The sequence below is a fragment of the Scomber scombrus genome, chromosome 5 (assembly GCF_963691925.1).
Source record: "Scomber scombrus chromosome 5, fScoSco1.1, whole genome shotgun sequence".
In the NCBI taxonomy this organism is placed as follows: domain Eukaryota; kingdom Metazoa; phylum Chordata; class Actinopteri; order Scombriformes; family Scombridae; genus Scomber; species Scomber scombrus.
The window spans coordinates 28,291,365-28,312,390 of record NC_084974.1 but is presented as its reverse complement, the minus strand read 5'-3'; the positions used below and the strand labels follow the sequence as shown (position 1 = coordinate 28,312,390).

The 21,026-nt window shown below is 41.7% G+C and overlaps 1 protein-coding gene across 1 annotated transcript in view; it reads left to right on the top strand.

Annotated features, from left to right (window-relative positions):
- Window positions 1-1,518: 1,518 nt before the first annotated feature.
- Window positions 1,519-21,026, top strand: part of clmpb (CXADR like membrane protein b) — a 62,594-nt gene continuing 43,086 nt past the window's right edge. The window contains exons 1-2 of the mRNA XM_062419532.1: window positions 1,519-1,610; window positions 1,780-1,884. Of these exons, the coding sequence (XP_062275516.1) occupies window positions 1,836-1,884 (49 nt within the window). The 5' untranslated portion in view covers window positions 1,519-1,610; window positions 1,780-1,835. The remainder of the gene's footprint in view (window positions 1,611-1,779; window positions 1,885-21,026) is intronic.

Below are 21,026 nucleotides of genomic sequence, written 5' to 3'. Positions count from 1 at the left end.
AGCGCTGCAGCTGACTTCTGTGAACATAGACTTCTGCAGAGATGAGTTGACCGTGACCTTTTACATTCAGCTGGAAATACAAAGAAAAACAGAGCAACACGAGAAAAGAAAAAAGGAAGCTGGGTCTTTTTTTATTGTTAAACAAGATAGCAGACAGCACTTTGCTGTGTCTTATCTGCTTCTTGCAACATCTGGAATTATGTTATGTATTTGTTGCTCTGTCTCCCATCAACTGTTTTCTGTGTTTATGTGTTTCTTCCATGTGTGTGTGTATGTGAAGGAGAGGCAGAAAGACAGAGAGAGAGAGAGAGAGAGAGAGAGAGAGAGAGAGAGAGAGAGAGAGACAGAGAGAGACAGAGAGAGAGAGAGAGAGAGAGAGAAAGACAGAGAGAGAGAGAGAGAGAGAGAGAGAGAGAGAGAGAGACAGAGAGATTGTGTGTGTGGCTGCTTGTGCATGTGAGACATTGTTTCAAGCTATCTAGTTATTGGAACGGAAAGGAATGGAGGACGGCTGGTGCTGAAGAACAGGCCACTTGAGGGGGAAAGAGAGAGCAAGACAGCAGCGGGGCCACCGGCAAGTGAAAATCCTTTTGTTATGTCTGTAGATTGTTGAGACACAGTGTAAGGGGATTAATTTGTCTCAAGGTCTGAGAGCAACCATCAGCAGACAGCAGCATCCTCCTCTGCTGTTTGTTTACCCAACTTAGACCACGCTGCTCTTATAAAGCATCTAACCCATGGCTGCTTATAATACACTTTGGCAGTTTTGAAAAGATTGATAGAATAATCCCGAGATTGAGAAGCCAGTGGACAGAATAAGGGAAATGGTAAGCGGGGGAAAAATATGCCCTCTGGTCTGAAACAGAAGTTTAAACTGCCTTTGATCACAAACATGTGTCATCATAGCAGGAAAAATATGAACAGCCTCAAAATATATCATTTGAATTTGAAAGATTACAGTAATTCTTGATTCAATTTACCCACAATTTGCCTCACATAAAAAATAAATTAATAATCCTAATTACTACAAAAAGATCCTACAAATAGCACTGTGAAGATTCTAATTATGCATAGTATACTACAGAAATCTTATTATGATAAGCTACAATATCAGATTGCAAAATACTTATGAATATTGTGGTTATATAAATCCACCAAAGGCTCACTTTAAAACCACACTGCAGTTCTTTATTGTAAGACTGTGATTAGCTCATACTATTATTTTCCATCAACTTTAATTCCAATCATATCAAAGAAATCAGCTCAAAGAAATCGCGCATGCAAAACTTAACAATTGGACCTACAGCAGCATATCAAGCCTTTACGTTTCTTTTTTTTTTTTGGTTGCAGGATGCTCGGGCTGTGCAAGAGAACTTCAGACTCTAGAGGTCTCCATCCTTCAGCATCCCCTCATCATCCACCTATTCTCCCTCCTCCTCCTCCTCCTCCTCCACCTCCTCCTCTCTGGCATTTTGTGCGGCGGAGGAGCAAAGGAGGAGAGACCGCTGAGGAGGAGACAGAGGGGACCCTGAGACAACACGTCCCACGCCAGAGCCAGACAAGCCAGGGAACTTAGATTTGACGCCAAGTAGCCTGCGATGAAGATGACGGTGAAGAGAAAGAGCCACGTTTCTACTTCTTCTTGGGAGGCTTAGACATGTCGGGGCGTGTGCAACATATGATGTCCTTGGACTCATATGCTCTATGAAGATTTATTTCTCTCTGTTTTTTTTGCTCTTTAATTCGCTGATGGTGCCGCTTCGTTGTGCCTGCACTTAGGTCAGCCGAATGCGTTTGAAGGCAGTCTGAGCGCATTGTTTCCAGCTCCGTTGCATATGGGATTTCCAGCCGTGATGTCTGCAATATTTCGCTCTTTGTTTCTGGGTAAGTCACTTCCCATGCCTTTCAAATATGATTTTATTCAATTCAAAAAGCAGTGTAGCATTTGTCTGTCAATTGTCACTGCGGACGTGGACGATGATGTAGTATGCCGTTGTCATATTTGCAATGATTTTATGTTTTATATGCATTTCTCAATCTTTAACACAATACATCTGGGAAATGTTTTCAGCCTCGATTCAGTCTGTTGTTGTTGTTTTTTTTCTTTTTCTTTTATCGCTCTGTCATTCCTACACTTCATTTCTGAAAGTGCAGCAAATGAAAATATTTCAATCGAATTCAATTTCCATATAGGCTGCTGTAATTGTTGCAGCCCTCAAAACGGGCACATTTAGAGAGGATAAAAGTTCATGTGACCCCTCCCTTTAAATGGACTATAGGCTACAGATTTTCTGAGACTGTATGTGCATATATTGACAACCAGCTCTTCAAAGGTAGGCCTGGCTGCAGATGAAAATGCTTTTTTGCCAGACAAAGGCAAACAATTCAAAATGTAGCACATACAGTATACCCCCCCCCCCCCCCCCCCCCCCCCCCCCCCCCCCTTAGATGAGACATTTTCCATATATGCTGGTGCTTACTGTTTGGCTTGTTTCAAGTGTTCTGAGCATCATTTTATTTATACTATTACATTTATTATTTGTTTTTCAGTTGGAAATGGAACTTGAAAAATGTGTTTTCTCATGCCTCTAAATGTCCAATCTTCTATTTAGAGAAATAGACACTTCCTTTGTCTATCAACAATGACAGTAGTTTATTTAATCACTGCTACGATTGCCGCTGTTATTACTTGCACTACTTCTATTCAAGTAATGTACTGTGGAGGGCCTGGAGGAGCTTCCAGGTTCTGAGCTGAATAAGGGATTGTTTAATTCCACTGTGACTTCTCTTACTGGAAGTTACTGTACCACTGTGAGACCATGTGTAAAAACGACTTCCAGTAAGAGGTTTCACACTCCCCTCTGCTGCCTCATCACCTGCGGTAAAACAGGAGAAAAAAAAGATCCCCTTTTTGGGTGTAACTGGGGACAAAGCCTAGAAATGTTTGAAAAAGGATGAATAAACTGTCTGATGTGTCTCTGTATAAGCGTACTTGGTATAAAAAAGTTTGGAAACCAAAGTTTTATTGAGATCTGGAGGCCTGTTTGCTCTGGTTTCAGTCCAAAAGACGTGTTCTAGTCTATGTGACGCTTGCTGTTCATGATATTGGAGAGAAATCCAGCGACCACAGCATTTGTGTTTCACTTTTCATACCATTACTGTAGACATAGAGCTGATGTTATTTGCTTACGCAAGATGTGGCTTGTATTGGTGGTTTGTAATTGCCTAAGAGATCTTCATCTTCTATTATTCAGTTGGAAGATGTCAGTTATTCAGTTATAATGGTGACCTGTCTGTTTTGTACCCTGCTCCTCTCGCAATGCATTATGGGATAGACTCCAGTCCCCTGTGACCCTGAATAGGATAAGCAGTATGAAAGATGGAAAAAAAAAAAAAAAAGTTGACGTACTATGTGGACCTGCATACATGCTGACTTGTTAAAGGCTTTCAATGGTCTACCAGTGAATGTGCGGTATGTGTTCAGCGGTGATGGTCACTTCAACTAAAGGAGCTGACTCAGCAGCAGACACTGCATACCAGCACATTTTTGGTTTATTTCATCAGCCCTGTTCTTTTTGATAATTATATGATTCATATTAAACACACATATTATCTAAATACCAGTGCCTTACTGATGATGATGAGGAGGAGGAGTATGATGATGAATGCGAAGCCAGCAATGGCAAGGCAGAAGCCAAAAAACAATATCCACAATATTCACAATATCACATATGTAAATCTCTCTTAAAAATAACCATCAGTTTGTGCCTAGAGTATTAGATGATTTTGTTGTTGCCATGGTGAGGCAATTTCTCCTTCCCATGTCACATCACAAGAAAGGACTATATAAAACAATCCATGCAGCTGAAAATGATATCATTAATATCCAGTATAGTTTCAGCCTGGGTCATGTTTCTGTCATGCCAGAGCAAAATACCTGCCAGTTACCCAAAATAACATTTTATGTAGCCCTTCAGGCTAGACTGCTGTGCTGTGCAAGACCAAAAGATATTTACCTAAAGTTATCACCTGTATTAATTCAAGATCAACACCGAAGCAAAGTAAAGAGGGGAAGTAGATTTTATTATAAAAGAATCAATAGTCATTAATAGTGGCTCATTTCCTTTTTATTTGGCTTCAGCCTTGCAAGTCCTGAGACATCCTTAATTTAATATCTGTTGGAGATGTAATATCCACTGTTCACATTACAGATAAGTAGCGCAATTAATTGCTACAAAGAGTTCCATAGCTCCCTTCTGTAACTCTGCCGATAGAAAGTAGGAAACAGAACAAGGTCAAATAAAGTAACTCAGTAACAGCACGGTTCAGCCAGGTAAAGGAGACTATAGTGATGGATTGCTGCTCTGTCCTTGTGCTGCCACGAATAAATGATTTCGAATGAGGGAATTTGAAAATGACTGTCCAAGAAGTAATAACATAGTGTAAGTCACTTGACAGAATTGTAATTGGAAAGAATGATCAGCTTTTTATATGTGAGATTCTAACCTCTGCAGACTGGCTTGGTGCACCGCTTTGGAGTCTTATGTTCATAATAGCATCGATCTATACGACTGTCAGAGATCATGGGAATGCACTGGAGTCTTAAAATCTGTGTGTAGGGATGCAGGGGCTTCTACATGTGTTTACACGCATGTACACATGTGTATATGAGTGAAAAGATGGCAGCGCCTATGCATGCAGCTCGTGTTAGATGTAGATATAAAGAGAGCAGTGGATCCAAACAGAAATTCTGTCCCCATTCTATATTTAGCATGTCTGCCGGGGTAGGCAGAGGATCTCTGAAATGTGAAGATGACAGGAGCCTCCTGAGCCAGAGGTTATGAAGTGACATCTTGATGTGTTTGCGCCTGAATCACACTCCCACACACACACCCAGCCACCGACTTCTGACATTCCTACAAACCCACAGACATTTCAATAGTTGACGTCTAGTTACCATACATTAAGGCTTGGTTTTGATCTCCTTTTCACTCACATTATTTTTGCCTTCTCATGTGGCATCCCATATGTATATTCTCAGCTTTGAAAAATATTTGTTTTTTTAGAGCATGTGTTGAATTTGGCAGATACGCTTTGTGGGACCTGAACTCGTAAGATATTTGAAGCATTTGACAGTTAGGTAGAGAATCTTGCAAAATGTGTTGGCTTTAACCTTCATCTCACATTGCAGGAGCGTGAACCTTTAAATGACTTCCTATCTCACTTTAATTGGCAGCTACAGTTAATTTACAGTTTATTTGATGAACGTGATGCGGAGCCATTTTAACACTTTGAGAGTTTCAGTGCATTCTTACATACAGGCTGAGCCAAAGGACAATACAGAGCATCATCTATGCACTCAGGAATCAATATGTAATAGATATTGCATTCAAGCTGCAGGACATACAGTGCAGTACAGCTGCAGCTGTGGAAGGAAAAATAGCAAATAGCTAGCATTGCTTTGCTCAGAATAGTTAAATGACTTCCCTTCCACCTACAATGTCAGCGATTTGACATGCAGAACAAAGTGTAAACAGATTTCCATCAAGAGAGGATTGTATTACTCAAAGCAAAAGTGGCAAATCTGAATGGCTCAGCAAGGGCACAGCAGTCTGGAATACAAAACCTTTACCAAGGGTGACTGAGGAGGCCTACAGATGAGCACAGAGGTCCAGTCGTCCTCAAAACAATTGACCCATATCATTAACAAACACTGATTTGCCTCCCAAGCACTTTCCCCCTGATGTGTGAGGCCTTTGAATGACAGTGTGCTTCCCTGAATAACAATTTGTACCAGAGGGATTCTTCATGTTTCATTGATTGTGGTGCTTTTAGTCAGAAGGTCTTTCTATTTTGTCGCAGAAAGCTGGATGCCACACTTAGAATGGGAGTGTTTGTAGGTAAAAGTGTACCTGCTTAGTACAGTAAGTGCTTTTATGTCTACTAGTAGAGGGTCGAAGTAGGTTGTATTTTTATAGCGGTCAAAGACATCTGAGGCCAAAATAAAGGTCGCACTGATGGAATGAACGTATTGAATTCGTCGGCTGATTCGACAATATTTCTTTCTTTCTATATCTTTTTTGTTCCTGGTGTGTTTCAGCCACACCCATCATTTCTATGCTATCCAAGCATTCTTCTGTATGAGCCTTTTTTTGTCACTTCTTCTTGTAAAACACAAGACACATGCCGAGACAGAGCTGGGTTTGTGTAGAGTTTGTGACCTATAAACCCTCCCCCCTTTTTCATCCTTCACCGGGAAAATTACTGCCAGATTATTTTGGAACATATGAACAGGAACTGCCTATTTCACTTTACTGCTAATCTTTGACAGATGTTCTGGAGAGACTCACATTCACATTAACCGGAGCCACATGCACATCTACACATGACGTTACACGACACTAGCAAAGACATTTTGTGCAGATAAACTGACACGCAAATATGTGAAAATTACAAGTTTTATTATTTTTTAAAAATAGGTCGACCATGGGCTCATTTTTATTAAACAAACAAATCATCAGGAAGATTGAGATGAGAAACATTTCAAATGAATCTTTTAGTTTTGCAATACTGAGGACATGGATTAGATGCTAATGCCAGTTTGACACATATTATAATATAGTTTAATGCTGAAACAATTAGTTGATATTTAATCAATTATTTGATCAATAGAAAATTAATTTGTTGCTTTTAGGGTAAAACAGACTAGGTAAGATGTCACCTTGACCTCTGGGAAAAGCTATTTTCTAGCATTTAGTAGACTCTGGTATCCATTGATCTACTCAAAAAACTGTTGCACAGCAAGCCATGAAGGCTATTTTTGCATCTAGTGCTTTATTAGGCAACCACAAGATGGCAATGACAATAGCAATCACCTTAGATTAGAAGATAACCCTTCACCCCTTAAATCTATTCATCCTACTGCCTTGGATTTTACCCACAGCTGACATAAGCAGAAATTGATTCAGATAACCATTTAATCAACAATAAAATGCTTTGGCATTGCATTCAGGCATCATGAATGGATGTTCTATGTGACCGCAAATGCCTCTATTCATTTTGGATAACTAATTGAAAATGGAATATGATAATGACAGAAAGTAGGGTGCAAAAAGCATGTAAATTAAAATCAGCCACTCCAAAACTAACAGAAGAAGGAATCCCTTTAAAACCTATTGAAATGTTATTTTAGGCGCTAGTTTCCTGTAATCCTTACAGGCATGGCCATTCCCACCAAAGGGAGGATTTCTGACTTCTTTGCAGTAGTGAATGACCATGAAAGTCAATGAAGCGGGCGCAATTACAGCTTTCTATTTTCTTAGAAAATGTGAAGTTATTTGCTGCTTGAGAGCATAAATATTTTAATCAAGGTCTATGATTGTTTTATGCAAGCAGTGAGGAGATCAAAGAGTGAACAAAACGGCGAGATAAACGCCGATGCTGTCGGCGAGGCGGAGCATGGAATTGTCTCCCATTGATTCACCCCACTGAAGGTCTGCCTCGATATTAATTCTTTGCAGCTATCGACATTGCAGGAAATGGGATTCCATCTATTACCGACCGAGTGCTCTCCAAGAGTAAGGGTGATCAAAATTCACGCATCTTGCAAAAACACCATTTAAAATGTTTGTTTGTTTATCAGTATTTGGGGGTTAAGATGCTATCATCACAGAGCTCCCAGCCCGGTTGTGGTGCTTTCAAGTGCTTTCTGCCTTAGTGAAAACTGGCAGTGTGGAATAAAGCTGGCATGCTTTTTCTTCTCTAAGCAGAACATGCTTTTGATCTATGTTCTCTGTCGCTGAAACCAGGTATATCTGTTTTCTGTGCAGCTGTGTGATCCAACTGTGCAGGAAAATAAACAGCTCAAAAAAAGCAAAATCCCCATTTCTGAGGTGTCTTTCACTTTCAAGCAGCTTAGTATAGTGCTTACATGGATGACACAAAGGAAGAAAAAGCAAACTCTTGATGAAACATTTACATTCAGTGAGCAGCTCAGGAGTGACATAGGTTGTGTTACAGTGGGGGTTAAACAGGTGTGTCTCTTTAAAGATATCCCTTGTCATCTTCTCATGTCTGATATTGCTGATTGCATTCACCAGGTCAAGATTGTATGAAATCATTGCGTCCTTATTTAGCAGAGACTGGATAGTTTAGTGTTTACATTGCTGCATGAGGCTGGTCTCATGTTTGTCGGTCTAACATTTTCAGTTGAGTGACAGAGTGTCAAAACCCCAGTAAACTGTCTGCCAATAATTGATCATTTCATATCAGTCGCTTAGCACTTTAATTGGTCATGGGGTGCACCTGTCATACCCCAACCTGTGTGGTGCCTCATCTCACACTGTGATTATTGATTATCATGTCCAAATATCAACTTGGACTTTCAAACATGCTGCTGAGATGAGAATGAGCAAGAGAATAAAGCTCAGTGCCAGACTGCCCCCGCAGGGAGTCTCCCCCACTAATCTTAAAGCACCAGATTTTTCATGCCTACAGAAAGAACTTTGAAGTGTACATTTATTTAATTTATTCCAGTGTGGTGCAGATGCAAAAAATATTGACTTTCCTTTCAATCTACATGGCATTCAGCTGTAATTCAATCCCCAGAATTGATTGCAGATGAATAAAAGCAACTTCTGCTGCACCAAACAATGGGAACCCAGGCGAGTTTTTTTTCCCCCTACTCTCCCGCTTTTCCAATTGGGAACTGACTGAATGAACAGGAGGAAATGTTCCTCGTCGCTCTATTTAGACGCCTGCTGTTCCTTTCAATTTGAAGCACTCTATTAGCCCAGCAAGCAAGACACTCCATTAGGTGTTTTGAACCTGCATGCTCCATTGTCTCAGTCCATTTCCTCTTTTGCTTGCCAGTCTTCCCTAAAGCATTTGTGTCTTTAATCAGTAGAGGCCCTTCTGCCCTTCAGACATTTATCTTCAGTCGCTTTTGGTCGTCACAGAGCAGCCTGGAAAGACCTAAAGATGGATGGTGTTTGGAAGGGAGGGAATTCGGTGGCCATTGATTAGAGTGGTGGAAGACAAAGCGGTTTACCTGCACAAGACCTGAACACCATCTGGAGGATCCCCTTCACTCTTAGTGCATGATAGCTGAAGTCAGGACTCAGCCATCTGTCTAGTTTAGATCTAAACTGAATATGAGGAAGAAAGGAATTTGTTTTGGTTGGAAAAGCAAAAAGGGAATTGACTATTCAGTACCTTTAAAGAGTTTGTTTAATCTATTTATTGACTGTAACAAAAATCTTGAAATGACCTTTAAAGCTATTTTAAGCTCTTAGATTTGTAGTTCTGCTGATTAACTCTTTATAGGGATGAGATCCTTGATCATCAAACCATACCTCATCTAATTGCCCCTCAGTAAGAACTGTGAAGTGCAATAACTTACGTCCAGTTGTAGTTGCCATTCCCGTTCTCTTGCAGGGGATGTTGTGTGATGGATGGTTTAATTATCCAACCACGATGCCAGCCATTCGGTCATTCATACCACAGAGGAAAACACTGTGAACTGGATATCACTGATCAATTGCTAGGTTGTCCACAATTAAGTATGCAATGCCACTGATTGCACTACAGCTCTACCCGCAGTATTACATTGTAAAGACTGCGGAGCCCTTTATCAGGCCGAAAGATTGTGAGTTTGTTTCCACAGGAGATGAAATCGCTTATTCAGGGGCTCGGGCTGTGGTCAGAGTACAGTGCTGGAAAAAGCTTTCTCCCTTCTTGTCCCCCCGCTTCTTTTCCCTCTTTTCCAGTAAAGTGGTTCAGAACAGATGGCACTACCGCCTTTGTTTTTTCCGACTCGTTAGACTCGACTTGTTGATGAAATGGAGCCTTTACGCTGTATTGCCCATGCAGATGTGTAGCTGTACATTTTTTTAAATGTCGCTTCTGCAGTAAAGTGCTCCCCAGTAAGGGTGGAATAATCCGCAATCTGAAGTACCTACAGTATATGGATGTAGTATTTTATCTTACATGGCTCTACAGTATGTTATGCTTTCCCAAAAGAGGGCTTGCTAGCTTTACATGGACATGAGAACAGTGTATGTACATCAAGTGCATCTGTGCTTGTTAGCTTTAAGTTAGTAATGCTCTTGTAACTGTTTAAACTCTCCACAGCAATCTAGTGCACCGTCACACACTGATTCAAACAAATGTCAGATTAAAACTCGTAAGTACATCCAGTAAAACCATTTGTTTGTGTCATTTTCTGCATTTCAGTTTCATGCATACTTTTTTATCCTGGCCCATCATGCAGTTTGTCAGACCCAACTTACAGTATAGATCACCACATCTCTATTCGTGAAACAGACAGCGGCTTAGGACTGCATTCAAAATGCTAGTCATGGTTTGGCATTGTTGTCCAAACTGTCACACTGTGTATGAAATTGTCTTATTGTGGTTTCTGGATGAGGACTGTGATGTTCCGTCAGCGTGTGAACGGCAGTGTAGTTGAGTGAAAACTGTGCTGTGCTCCGCTCTTCATGTCTCTCTCAAAATTATTAAACATGAGGCTTTTTTGGACCTCACATTCTCTACCAGCAGCGGACATCATTCTTATTTTGTGTGTCTTTTTTCAAGAGGGAAATCAAGAGTGTTAGTGTTTGGCTTGATTTTGCTGTCTGGGGTCCAAAGACACTGTAGATGAGGAAATAGTGGAGTTTGCAAATTCAAGCTCTTAAAATAATTAAAGTTGGCATGATGACTCTGCTTTCTAGACGGCTCGAAGCTTAAAAAAGACATCTTTGAGTCACCAGAGTTACCACAAAGCAACGGCAAGCTGTGTTATTCTCTGAAATTAGTAATAATGAAGAGTAGAATATGCAATGTGCCAATAAGATGAAATCAATAGCATAATTCTGTCATTGGAGTGTAATGAAGCTTTTGGCCCCTGACACATCATACACGAAGCAAACATTTTTCCATTTAGGACAGGGATGCTATTTACTCTATTAACCTTTCCTCTCAGTTGCACTCTTGACATTGAACAATGTGGAAGAGGCCAACTCCTCATTGGCCTTTTTGCTAATGAGGCAATTAAGTCTATCCTGCCTTGGTTGAGCAAGGGGCAGAGAGAGCAAGGCAAGTCATCTGCTGTCTCAGCAAACACCAAGCATCTTAGCCGCGCTACAGTCAGAATACATAACAGGCCTCCTTTTGTTGTAATGGTTGCCCAGTCGTTGTGGTTCTCCCTTGTCAGCGCGACCCTTAGCACAGCTGGAGATCACAGGCAGCATCAGGCCATATTTATCTATGTGCACTGAATCGGAGCAAAGGGAAATGGAAGGAAAACACTGCAATAAAATGATGTTTGCACTCTTCTTGTAAGCTGTTGTGAAGACAGTGTGGGGGACAACTGTGTAATATAGCCACAGCTATTTGCACATTATTTTGGGATAACACGAATAGCACTGTGTATCAATCAAGTAATGGACTCAATGCATTACAGAGCATTTCAAGATAAATACTGTCTGATATTTATTTTTTAATGCTTCACAGTCTGTCTCAAACACAATTATAACTAAAGAAAGAAAATTAGTAACCACAATATTACATCCGGAGCAGTAAATGGATGTCAATGCTGCCTACATTTAAAAAAAAAAAACACCCCTGATACTTGTTTTTAGCTTGTGTGTCCTGTTGATGTGAGTATTTACAATGCTTCCATTATGTTATGAGTTATTCATGCAGCTAAAAGAGCTCTTTCTGGTCGACAGACTGAGAGGAAGTTTGGCTGCTGAAGGCCAGTGATAGAAGTGGCATACACTTCAGCTGGAGATATACTGTCCATACTGTACAGTGGAGTGGAGTGAGGATGTTGCTCTGATTCTAGTCTAACAAGACTCATGAGAAAAGCAAGGTTCTTCCTATCTTTTCTAAATGTATACTGATAAACAGAAGCACAATCCAGTGTGTGTGTGTGTGTGTGTGTGACAGAAAAAAAACATATATGAATATAGAAGCGCGTGTATGCACACATAGTTAAGTGTCTGTCAGTGTGTCTGTGCTTGTGCCTGATTTTATCATTAGATTCCCTCGCTGACACATGTTTAAGGGATAGAGTTGAGTTGCAGGCACCTCAAGAGCTTTCCAGGGGAACGTCGATTGCTGTAAAATGTGCTGATTCTTTGCATTCATTAAAAAAAAACACCCTTGTTACCCGATTAAATGAGTTTGACAGCAATTAGCATGTTTCTTCCATCCTAGCCTAGTGACTGGCTGCTATGAGCAGCTTCCGTGTCATACAAAAGAGGCCAGCATTAAGGTCTAAGTTAATGTGTTTAAGGGATGCACAATTCTAACGAGCGATAACGGAAGGCTTACGGCTGCTCAGAAGGGATTAGGGGACATAGTTGTCTGTCTTAAAGCTCAGGCTTAACTATCATACACTTTTCTATTTTTTTTTTTCCTGCAATCCTCCCTCTTCCATCTCTCCTGCCTCGTAATGGATCGCCGGTGTTTCCTGACACAAGGCATGAAAAGGAGCGTCTTACTCTGCAGCAGAATGAAGACGGCTGCTCATTAGCTGTGGAAAGGTGTACCGAACCAGAAAGAGGAGATGTCTGGACAGATTTGCTTGAAATCAATGCTTGTCTTCTGAAGCTTCCTCTACAGTATGTGGCTACCACAACTTATCAGACCAAATTCATAGGAGGTTATGTAGGCATGTAACGGTTTGCTTAAACCACACAGACAGTGTTTAAACAATAGGAAGAAAGTGAACATTGAGTCCTTTTAGCATCAAATTTCAGCCCTCTTGCTTAGGTTTTCAATGTCCACTTTAACATATTTGCCTTTGCCACATGACCAGATCAATATTGAGAGATTACCTCTGCTCGGTGTGTGAGACACGGATGATCCTGAAGTGGCAGCGGTGGAGAATGACAGAGCTGACGGTTTTCAGTTACAGGACACTAAAGATGCATAGTGGCAAGGGCGCCAGAAAAAGTGCACAGTTAGCAAAGGCCACTGAACACGTTTGTCTGCTACTGGCTAAAATTACTGACACTTGATGCCTTTACTGCAAAATACACTGAATATCACAGAAACCACCATCGTCACACTTATGCAGTCCTTTCTTTCTTTAGATCCCCATTAGCTCCAGCATAAGCAATGGCTATTCATTCTGGGGTCCGCCACCCATACAGTCATGAATACAACAAACTCTACCCTCTTTTTTCATTTTCGTGACTGAGCTTTTATGTCAGCATTTCTCTGAGAAATGCCTCTTTCATTCAATATTCAGCTCACATAGCACAGCAGCACAAGACAATGGAAGACTCTTTCAGTATTTTGTTGTACTGAGCACATTGAGCTAATGTGCTAGAGTTATAGTTTTAAGCATTCTGTTGCTACAGACCCTGGGCAGATGATATGACTAACCTTTGGCTTCATGTCTATACCAATCCTGTCCTTTAGCACAAGCGAGTAACCCTCCTGTGAAGACCGATAAGGTTGGGTGCATTTTTTCTGAAGTGATGTCAATAATGTTGTCACTCACCCCTCTGCTGCCCCTGTGAAGTGTATTGGGAGACCTTTTCACTGTGACATGCAAGTTAGCGCCATTCTGTCGTCTGGTAACCGCCTCTTCGGGGAAATCATAATGTAACAGTGCCAGCACATTTTTGTATGGGACGAAAGTTATTGCGTTGAAGCACGGAGCTCTCTTTGCGGCCTAGTTAGAGCACCGCCCACTCCCGTTTCTTTTTTCCACTTAATTTCACTATTATCATCTTCCTTAGCTAGACCAACTGCATATATAATCACTTTCTGCAATTGATCTGATGGAAGGGAGGTGTAACAATTATGGGTAGGGCAACAACAAGCATTTCATCTGATCAGACCGGTGGGTGGACATTTTGAAATTTTTTTCTTCAATTTATCCTCTGAATGCATTAGCATGATCAGCAGAACATAGCCTGTGGAAGACCTCATTATTCTGCTATTGATTTTTGTTTAACTTCACCTGTAGTTTCAACTCAAGTAATCCCACTTTTTGTTTATTTATCACATTTGTCACAGCATTCAAATTTGATCGGAGGGTAGAAAAACAAATAGATTTTATATTGTTTCACACACCCCAAATAGTCTCTGTTTGCCATTGTTCGGCGACATGGCATTGGGACACAATAGAAGTATGAATGATGTTTCACTAGACTGACCAGCATGGTCATTAATCCTAATATATATATACTGTAGCCGCCATCCACTCCCAGCCGCTGCCTGACTACAAGTAATCATGGCCATACACCCTTGTGTACTGTGCTGCAGGAAAAACACTACAAGTGCAGAAGCTTAGTCCATCAATCTAAGTGGCCAGACTTTTTTTTATTTTCTCCACGCCCATGTTGGAGGATTTTACATGGCACCCTCCCCCCATCCTCAGAGAATATGTTTATGAACCTTTTTTCTTACTGTCCTGTCTCTTCCCAATCCCCTCTCCCTGTTATGAGACGAGGGATCCAAGCGGGCCGAGTGTGTATAGCTTTCTGCCGCGGGGTCGTGATGGATGGCCAGTCAGCTATACGTGCCTTGCTCACCAGAGGCCAGCCATATTTCTCCTTCACTGCCCATGTAAACCTGCATCTGCATGAGGACAGTCGGGGATGTAGCTTTCTGTGAGCTCAGCAGAGCCAAGGAGGAGTATTTGATTAGATGTAATGGAATTACAGTAATCTGATTCCAAAAAGATGATATCTGTAATCTGTTGCAGTTACTGTAAATATGCAGTAATCAGATCATGGATGCCTATGATGCTTCAGAGTTTAACTTATTGCATTGCTCACTGCAAATGTGACATCTAGTTTGTGGAATTTCTTCATGTCTTGCAGAATTTTAGATTAAAATAAACCCTATTTAACCGATTGCTCTCATAGGAGAGTGATATAAATTAACTTTTCCAGCAGCACTGGTTACAATTTTTCACAAGTAATCAGCACTTTAAGTAATTGCCTTTGAATGTAATCCCCCTAACCCTCATCACTGGTGGTGTGGCGAGTGGTTTGCTGGTCGGGTTGGTGGGATATATGGGGGATGGATGGATATGTTGAGATGGAGTATTAGCAACGGGATGACCCAAGGGCCTTATTGGAGGCTACTGCTCGGTCATTGAAGGAATAATCGCTGCAGGGTGCTCTGCATGGCAACGTGCTCATGCTTTTGGGTCAGAGAAACGAGGGGAGAGAGAGAGAGAGAGAGGATCTGTCATTGATCCTGTGGCATTAGCCTGGGCTGCAGTCATAATGAAGCCAGTGCTGTGTGCTCTTTGTGTGATTGTGTATACGTGTATGTGTAACTGACAACTCCTGTAAATATCTGTAGTGTTTATATCCCAGTGATTAATTATAACTCGTGTGGACACAAAAAAAGCCCTCAAAGTGTGCGTGCACATGCATGTGTTTATATGTGTGTATCCCCAAATGGCCTTGTGTGAGCATATTTGTATTTATATTTGTGTGTGTATTTTGTTTGTGCAGGCTTGTGTGTGAGTGCATATATATGCATCCAGAGATGCCTTTGTGTGAACATATTGCAGGGTATAAATTGTCATTGTGTGAGTAAACTATGTACATGTATTTCCCTGACTTTGAGTGCATGTTTGTGTTTGTGTGTGACTATGTATGTGTGTGTGTGTGTGTGTGTGTGTGTGTGTGCGTGTGTGTGTGTGTGTGTGTGTGTGTGTGTGAGTGGGTGGGTCGGTGTGTGTGTGTGTGTGTGTGTGTGTGTGGGTGGGTGGGTCGGTGTATGTGTGTGTGTATGTGTAAACAGTGATGAAGCAGGAGAGGCTGCTTGGCGACTCATCCATCATTTTCCCCCCTGGCCCGCGGTGCCCTCAGAGGAGCACTGTGCTGTCACGGTGACATTGGGCTCATTTTGGACTAGAAAAATGGTGCATCCGCCCCCAGCGTTGCCAACGCACGTCGCAGCCCCCCTTGCCCCACCCTCCAGCAAACCAACCAGCTTAGAAGCCGCAGTAACTGTCCCTCTAACCATCTCAGACTCGTTCCCTCGCCGTCAGCTTTACACACTGTATCCACAGGGACAGATTGCTAATCAGAGCCAGCGCTCTACTGAAGGGCCCTCGCTTTTTCCACAGTCGTTTAGTGAAGCTGCTTCAGGTGGGCTGTCACCTTCTCTGACCCTCCCCATCCCCATCACTGCTACCCTTCAACCCCCACCCTTTGCTGGATAACCTTGGACTGAGTGCGAAGGGTGGACGAAGGGAAGCAGATGGGGGAAGATAAGGGGGGGGGGGGGGGGGGGGGGGGGGGGAATGGGGCCGCTTGATGAGTATCTTGCAGTCTCTGTGCCACGTTCTGCATCTCTCCCTTGCTGGTAATGTACAGAGTGAGTCAGCACTGAGCAACTGCGGTATAGCAGTCCAATCAATCTGTTTACGCTTGCCTCCGAAAAGACAATGCCAACACCAAGCTGCTGCTGCTGCTGCTGTTTTGTGTCTCAGGGAGGTGAATGTTTTTACATGTCCTGCAACACAGATTTTCCCACGCGGGATGGCACCGGCACACTCAGGACAAACTTCTGTCACTCCTGACAAAAGTGATATGTGTGATATCCTCAAGCGGAATGCTGGGAAATAAATATTCAATCTAGCAAGAAATGAAGGAGGAAAAAGTGCAGCAGATAGTGAGAAAATGTTGGTAGGATTTTTCTCGGCCTCAGATTAATACGTGCTGCTGCAGCTGGCCTGATGCAGCACACACTAAAATGTCACTTTCTTCCTCATCGAGAGTTAGAAAGACAGTGCTTATGGTGCATTTACCATATGTGTGCAATGTGTGTATTGCAGTTAGGCTTCTATGGACACACAATTATTAACACATGATGTAAACAACCATATTAATTCACACCCATACACACAGTCAGATGGTGTTGCTTAATATGTAGACAAATGAAAAGTCACAGATGCACGCAGAAAAAAGCTCAACCACCATCTCCCATTATGTAACTGCAGTCACCACATTTTAATTTCATTCTTCTCGAAACTGCACCTTACTCTTGGCGGAGGGGGGGTGAGAGGGAAACAGAATCCGAGAGACAAAAATTGAAGGAAGAGAGGCTTGAAGGGAAAGAACAGAGGGGACTGTGAGAGACAGAAAGAGGACTATGAGGAGGAAAAGAGGAGTTGAGGGATTGCAGCATGTTTGCCCCTCTGCCATCTTGTCTCCTGTATCTGCAGCTAAAACAGTTGCTAATCATTCCTGCCCCTTCACGCACAAATAGACGTAAATATAACAAAGAGGAAACCACTATATATATGCTCAAATCTACTGATACATCAGCAGAGACAGCATACAGATGCACACACACAGCTTTTGACTCAATAAGCCTCCTTTCATAGATAACCTTTCTCCGACTGACAATAGCAACAATAGCATAAATCCTGATCCCGACGACAACAACAACAACGACAACAGTGATGGACAGCCGCATCCTTCACTGAACTCACGTCAGCACATTTATACCCCTTTTCCGTCTGTTCTCCAAAACAGTCTCTTTATTTTAAAAAGGATCAGTTTCCTGGGCTGCAAGCATCCTGTTAGGACGTGCCGAGTCGGTGGCCGATTGATCAGTCTTTTCTGTCACTGGCGATCAATCGCCATCCGTCTTCTTCTATTGGAGATCTTGTTTCCTCCATTTGCCTGGAGCAGCGTGCCTGGCAACCTTATATTCCCACCTGACCTCACCATTACCAAGTCAGGCCGAAGGTCAATGCCTGTTATTAATTTGCATGACCTTGTCGTCTGTAATGTCCTATTGAGCTGCTGCATGCCTGTATTGTCTTTCATACAGCCCTGAGTATAACTTCCTTCCTGTGCAGGAGATCAATAATGTAGCATAGGCCGTAAGAAATATTATGCTATTTCCCTCACAATAATGACAGGAATCGTGGAGAGTATATGCCGGCCAGCCTGGAATCAATAGCCCCAATGTAAATGTAAACTCTTCCTGTTTCAGTGATGCTTTAGTGGTTTGTCTAGGTACATTTCTATACGTTAAGAGCAGATTTCAATCTGAGAAAAAAACTACATCAAAAAGCATTTCATTGTGTAGGTTACAGATATCACTTTTGAATATCACAGCCAAGCATTGTGATGCATTGCTCCGTAGCCTCTTATCACAGCCTCTCCCCATGAAGGAATGGTGAATAGCACATTTCAATCATCCTGTCATGGGAGAACTATAATCTTTTTCTTCTGCATGGCATATGTCCTTCCACTTCTAACTAATCCTTATTATGCCTCAGAAGCGAAGGTCATTGTCAAAGCCGAGGGGTGATTAAGTTAATCCACTTGTTTTCTGAATCCGATTTACCTCATTTTCCAAACTAGGGAACAATGTTCCGGCACAAAGACATCAAGATGATAGTGTGGCACGCATTAAGGAGGAGGGCCCCTACACTGGAGAATGCTGCTATTATCAGTCTGCATCATCTGCATCCCATTCTGCTTCCCAGTTCTATCAGTGGATTTCTAATGACTGCATTCAAAGCTATCTCTGCCGTATGGAGAGTAAGAGTGAAAATACGACAGTGGGGCACACCGGTTAAAAGCAGCGTCTCTTTTATTCATGAATCGATCTATGTCGCTGCAGTATAAGCCACTAGCAAAGGAAGGCACGGTGCCCTGGTGAGCAGTAGCCCCATGCTGCAGCCGGCCAGACTCAGTGAGTTACGCAGTGCAGTGGCATACAGTTGACTTCATTAGCAGGTCCCTCCCTTCAAGGGAATGGGTTATTTACTTCTGCACCGGGCATGGACAGATGCTCCACACATATTATACCTTAGAGACTACAAATAGTTGTGTCAGTGGGTGCATGTGTATTTGTGTTTGAGGGGCAGTGCTCTTTGTATCCTGTACAATCAGAGCATCAAGTTTAACCCGTAATGAATGCTGACTTAACTATATTTTAATTTGAATATTTTATATTCAGTAGATGCAGATAAAATGCATCCATGTGAAAGCAAATGAATTTGTGTGATTGATTTTAACTGTAACTCTGCATGTGAGCTCACATACAGTACAGGAAGTGTGCATGCACATTTGCACTTCCATGCTTTGTAATGTATGTCACACAAACTATGTGTGTGTATGTGTGTGTGTGTGTGTGTGTGTGTGTGTGTGTGTTTTCATGCTATATGTCATGTAAGTCTGCATTTATGAATATTTATTTATAGATTTATTAATGTGCGTGTCTGTCAGAACATTAGCGTTACCATTAGCATCTCCCTGTCCAATCTGATCACTCTCCTCTGCTTTATCCTCTCATGGCATGTGAGCTGCTATTAGAAGTAGAGGGAAAGGGAAAGAATGCGGCTTTGAACACACTACACTACTATGTCACACATATTTGTCCAATTGCAGATACAATTTCACTTTTACCTCCCATATAGTTAGCTCAGATGTTAATGTATGAAGTGTCAAGGCTTGTATTGTAATCATGTGTCTCGTAATGCAGACACACTACTGTAGCATCATCAGGAACCCTGTCCAGCAGGTTCAAAATCAGAAAAATGACAAGAATAAAGTTTTTTTATTTTTCCAGTTGTGTGAGAGATTATATTTTCATGAGATCATGGGATTGTGTGCCATTAGAGCATATGTGATCTCAGCCTTTGAAGGTGTGTCTCAATACAATTAAAGATGAGGAAAACAAACCTGCCGTACAGACATAAAAATGGGCTCGAACTCTGCTTAAATTTGTCAAGCTCATCTGGAGCTTGGGTTGGGATACAGACCTCTATCATATATACAAAGCAGGAGGCATGAGAGGGGAAAAAAGACAGAGACTCAAGAGGCACAGAGGGGGAGAAAAAGTTAGAGAGGGAACCAGAGAGTGAAAGGGAGATTGAACAAATGTGGGGTAAACAAATAAACAGACAGTAAGTTGAAAGGAAAGGAGGCACAAGTGAAAAAAAAGTGCAGATGTTTAAGGGCGTTTAGCAGTTCCTGTTGTGAAGCTCTCAGTCAGTCATAATAAACAGGCCTAATGCACAATTAAAAACACCTGGAGCCCCTCCATCACTTATTAAGTCAAGCTTATAATCACCGAGGGGGGTGGGGTGTGTGTGTGTGTGTGTGTGTGTGTGTGTGTGTAGGGTTATTCCTCTCTGTGTCTGTCACTCCCACAGCTTTACAAATTAAGGTGTGACCGAGCCAGAATGAGATCTCTTCTTCTTCTAGCCAAGACAAACACCATAACAGACATTTCCAACACAGACCCTATTATTTTTCTGTGACGGCTCTGCTGTTTTTTGTACAATATGCGACGCTGTTTTCATCAGCTTTGGTTCCACATCCTTCATCGTCTCCATTCTGTTCAAACTTGTACCCTCCAGATAAACCCTCATTTTCACCCTAAAGATTTGAATCATAAAGTTCATTTCCTCTCTCGTAAATGTCTTACTCCTACGCTCAACATTAATAATTATGCAACAGAAAGCTGGATCAGTTTTATCGGAGGAAACGCACAACTGACAGATTTGCTTGAAGAGAAAATGGAGCAGATCAGGGTCACCTGAGAAGAGCTGTTTTCCCACTATTTTACTATTTTTAAGCCTTTAACATGAAAGTAAACCAGGCAGAGAATGTGAAAACCACTAGTAATTGTTATTCGCTCATTTCAAAGCTATAAAATGATAAAAGATATTTCTTGTGTCTCAAAGTGGAAATCTGAAAAGGTTTAGTTTAAAAATAATGTCTGAGTTACTTTTAAGTTTTCAGGGTACATGTGCCTCTATTAGATGTGATTTTTGTAGAACAAGAAGGCAGAAAGATAAAAAACTTTGTCCCCATTTATTTTCATCTCTGAGGGAGTTTCAACTACACATGATGTAAGGAAACTTTTTTTTCCCTGTTTTGGCTTTGTGCTGTGAAGATTATGCAGCAGCTGGTTGCATGAGGTGTGTTTGACTTGGACGCAAGCGCCAATATATACAACATGTTTTTTTATCTTCTATGTTGCTCTCCAGCTCATATCCAGGACCACATCTGTGC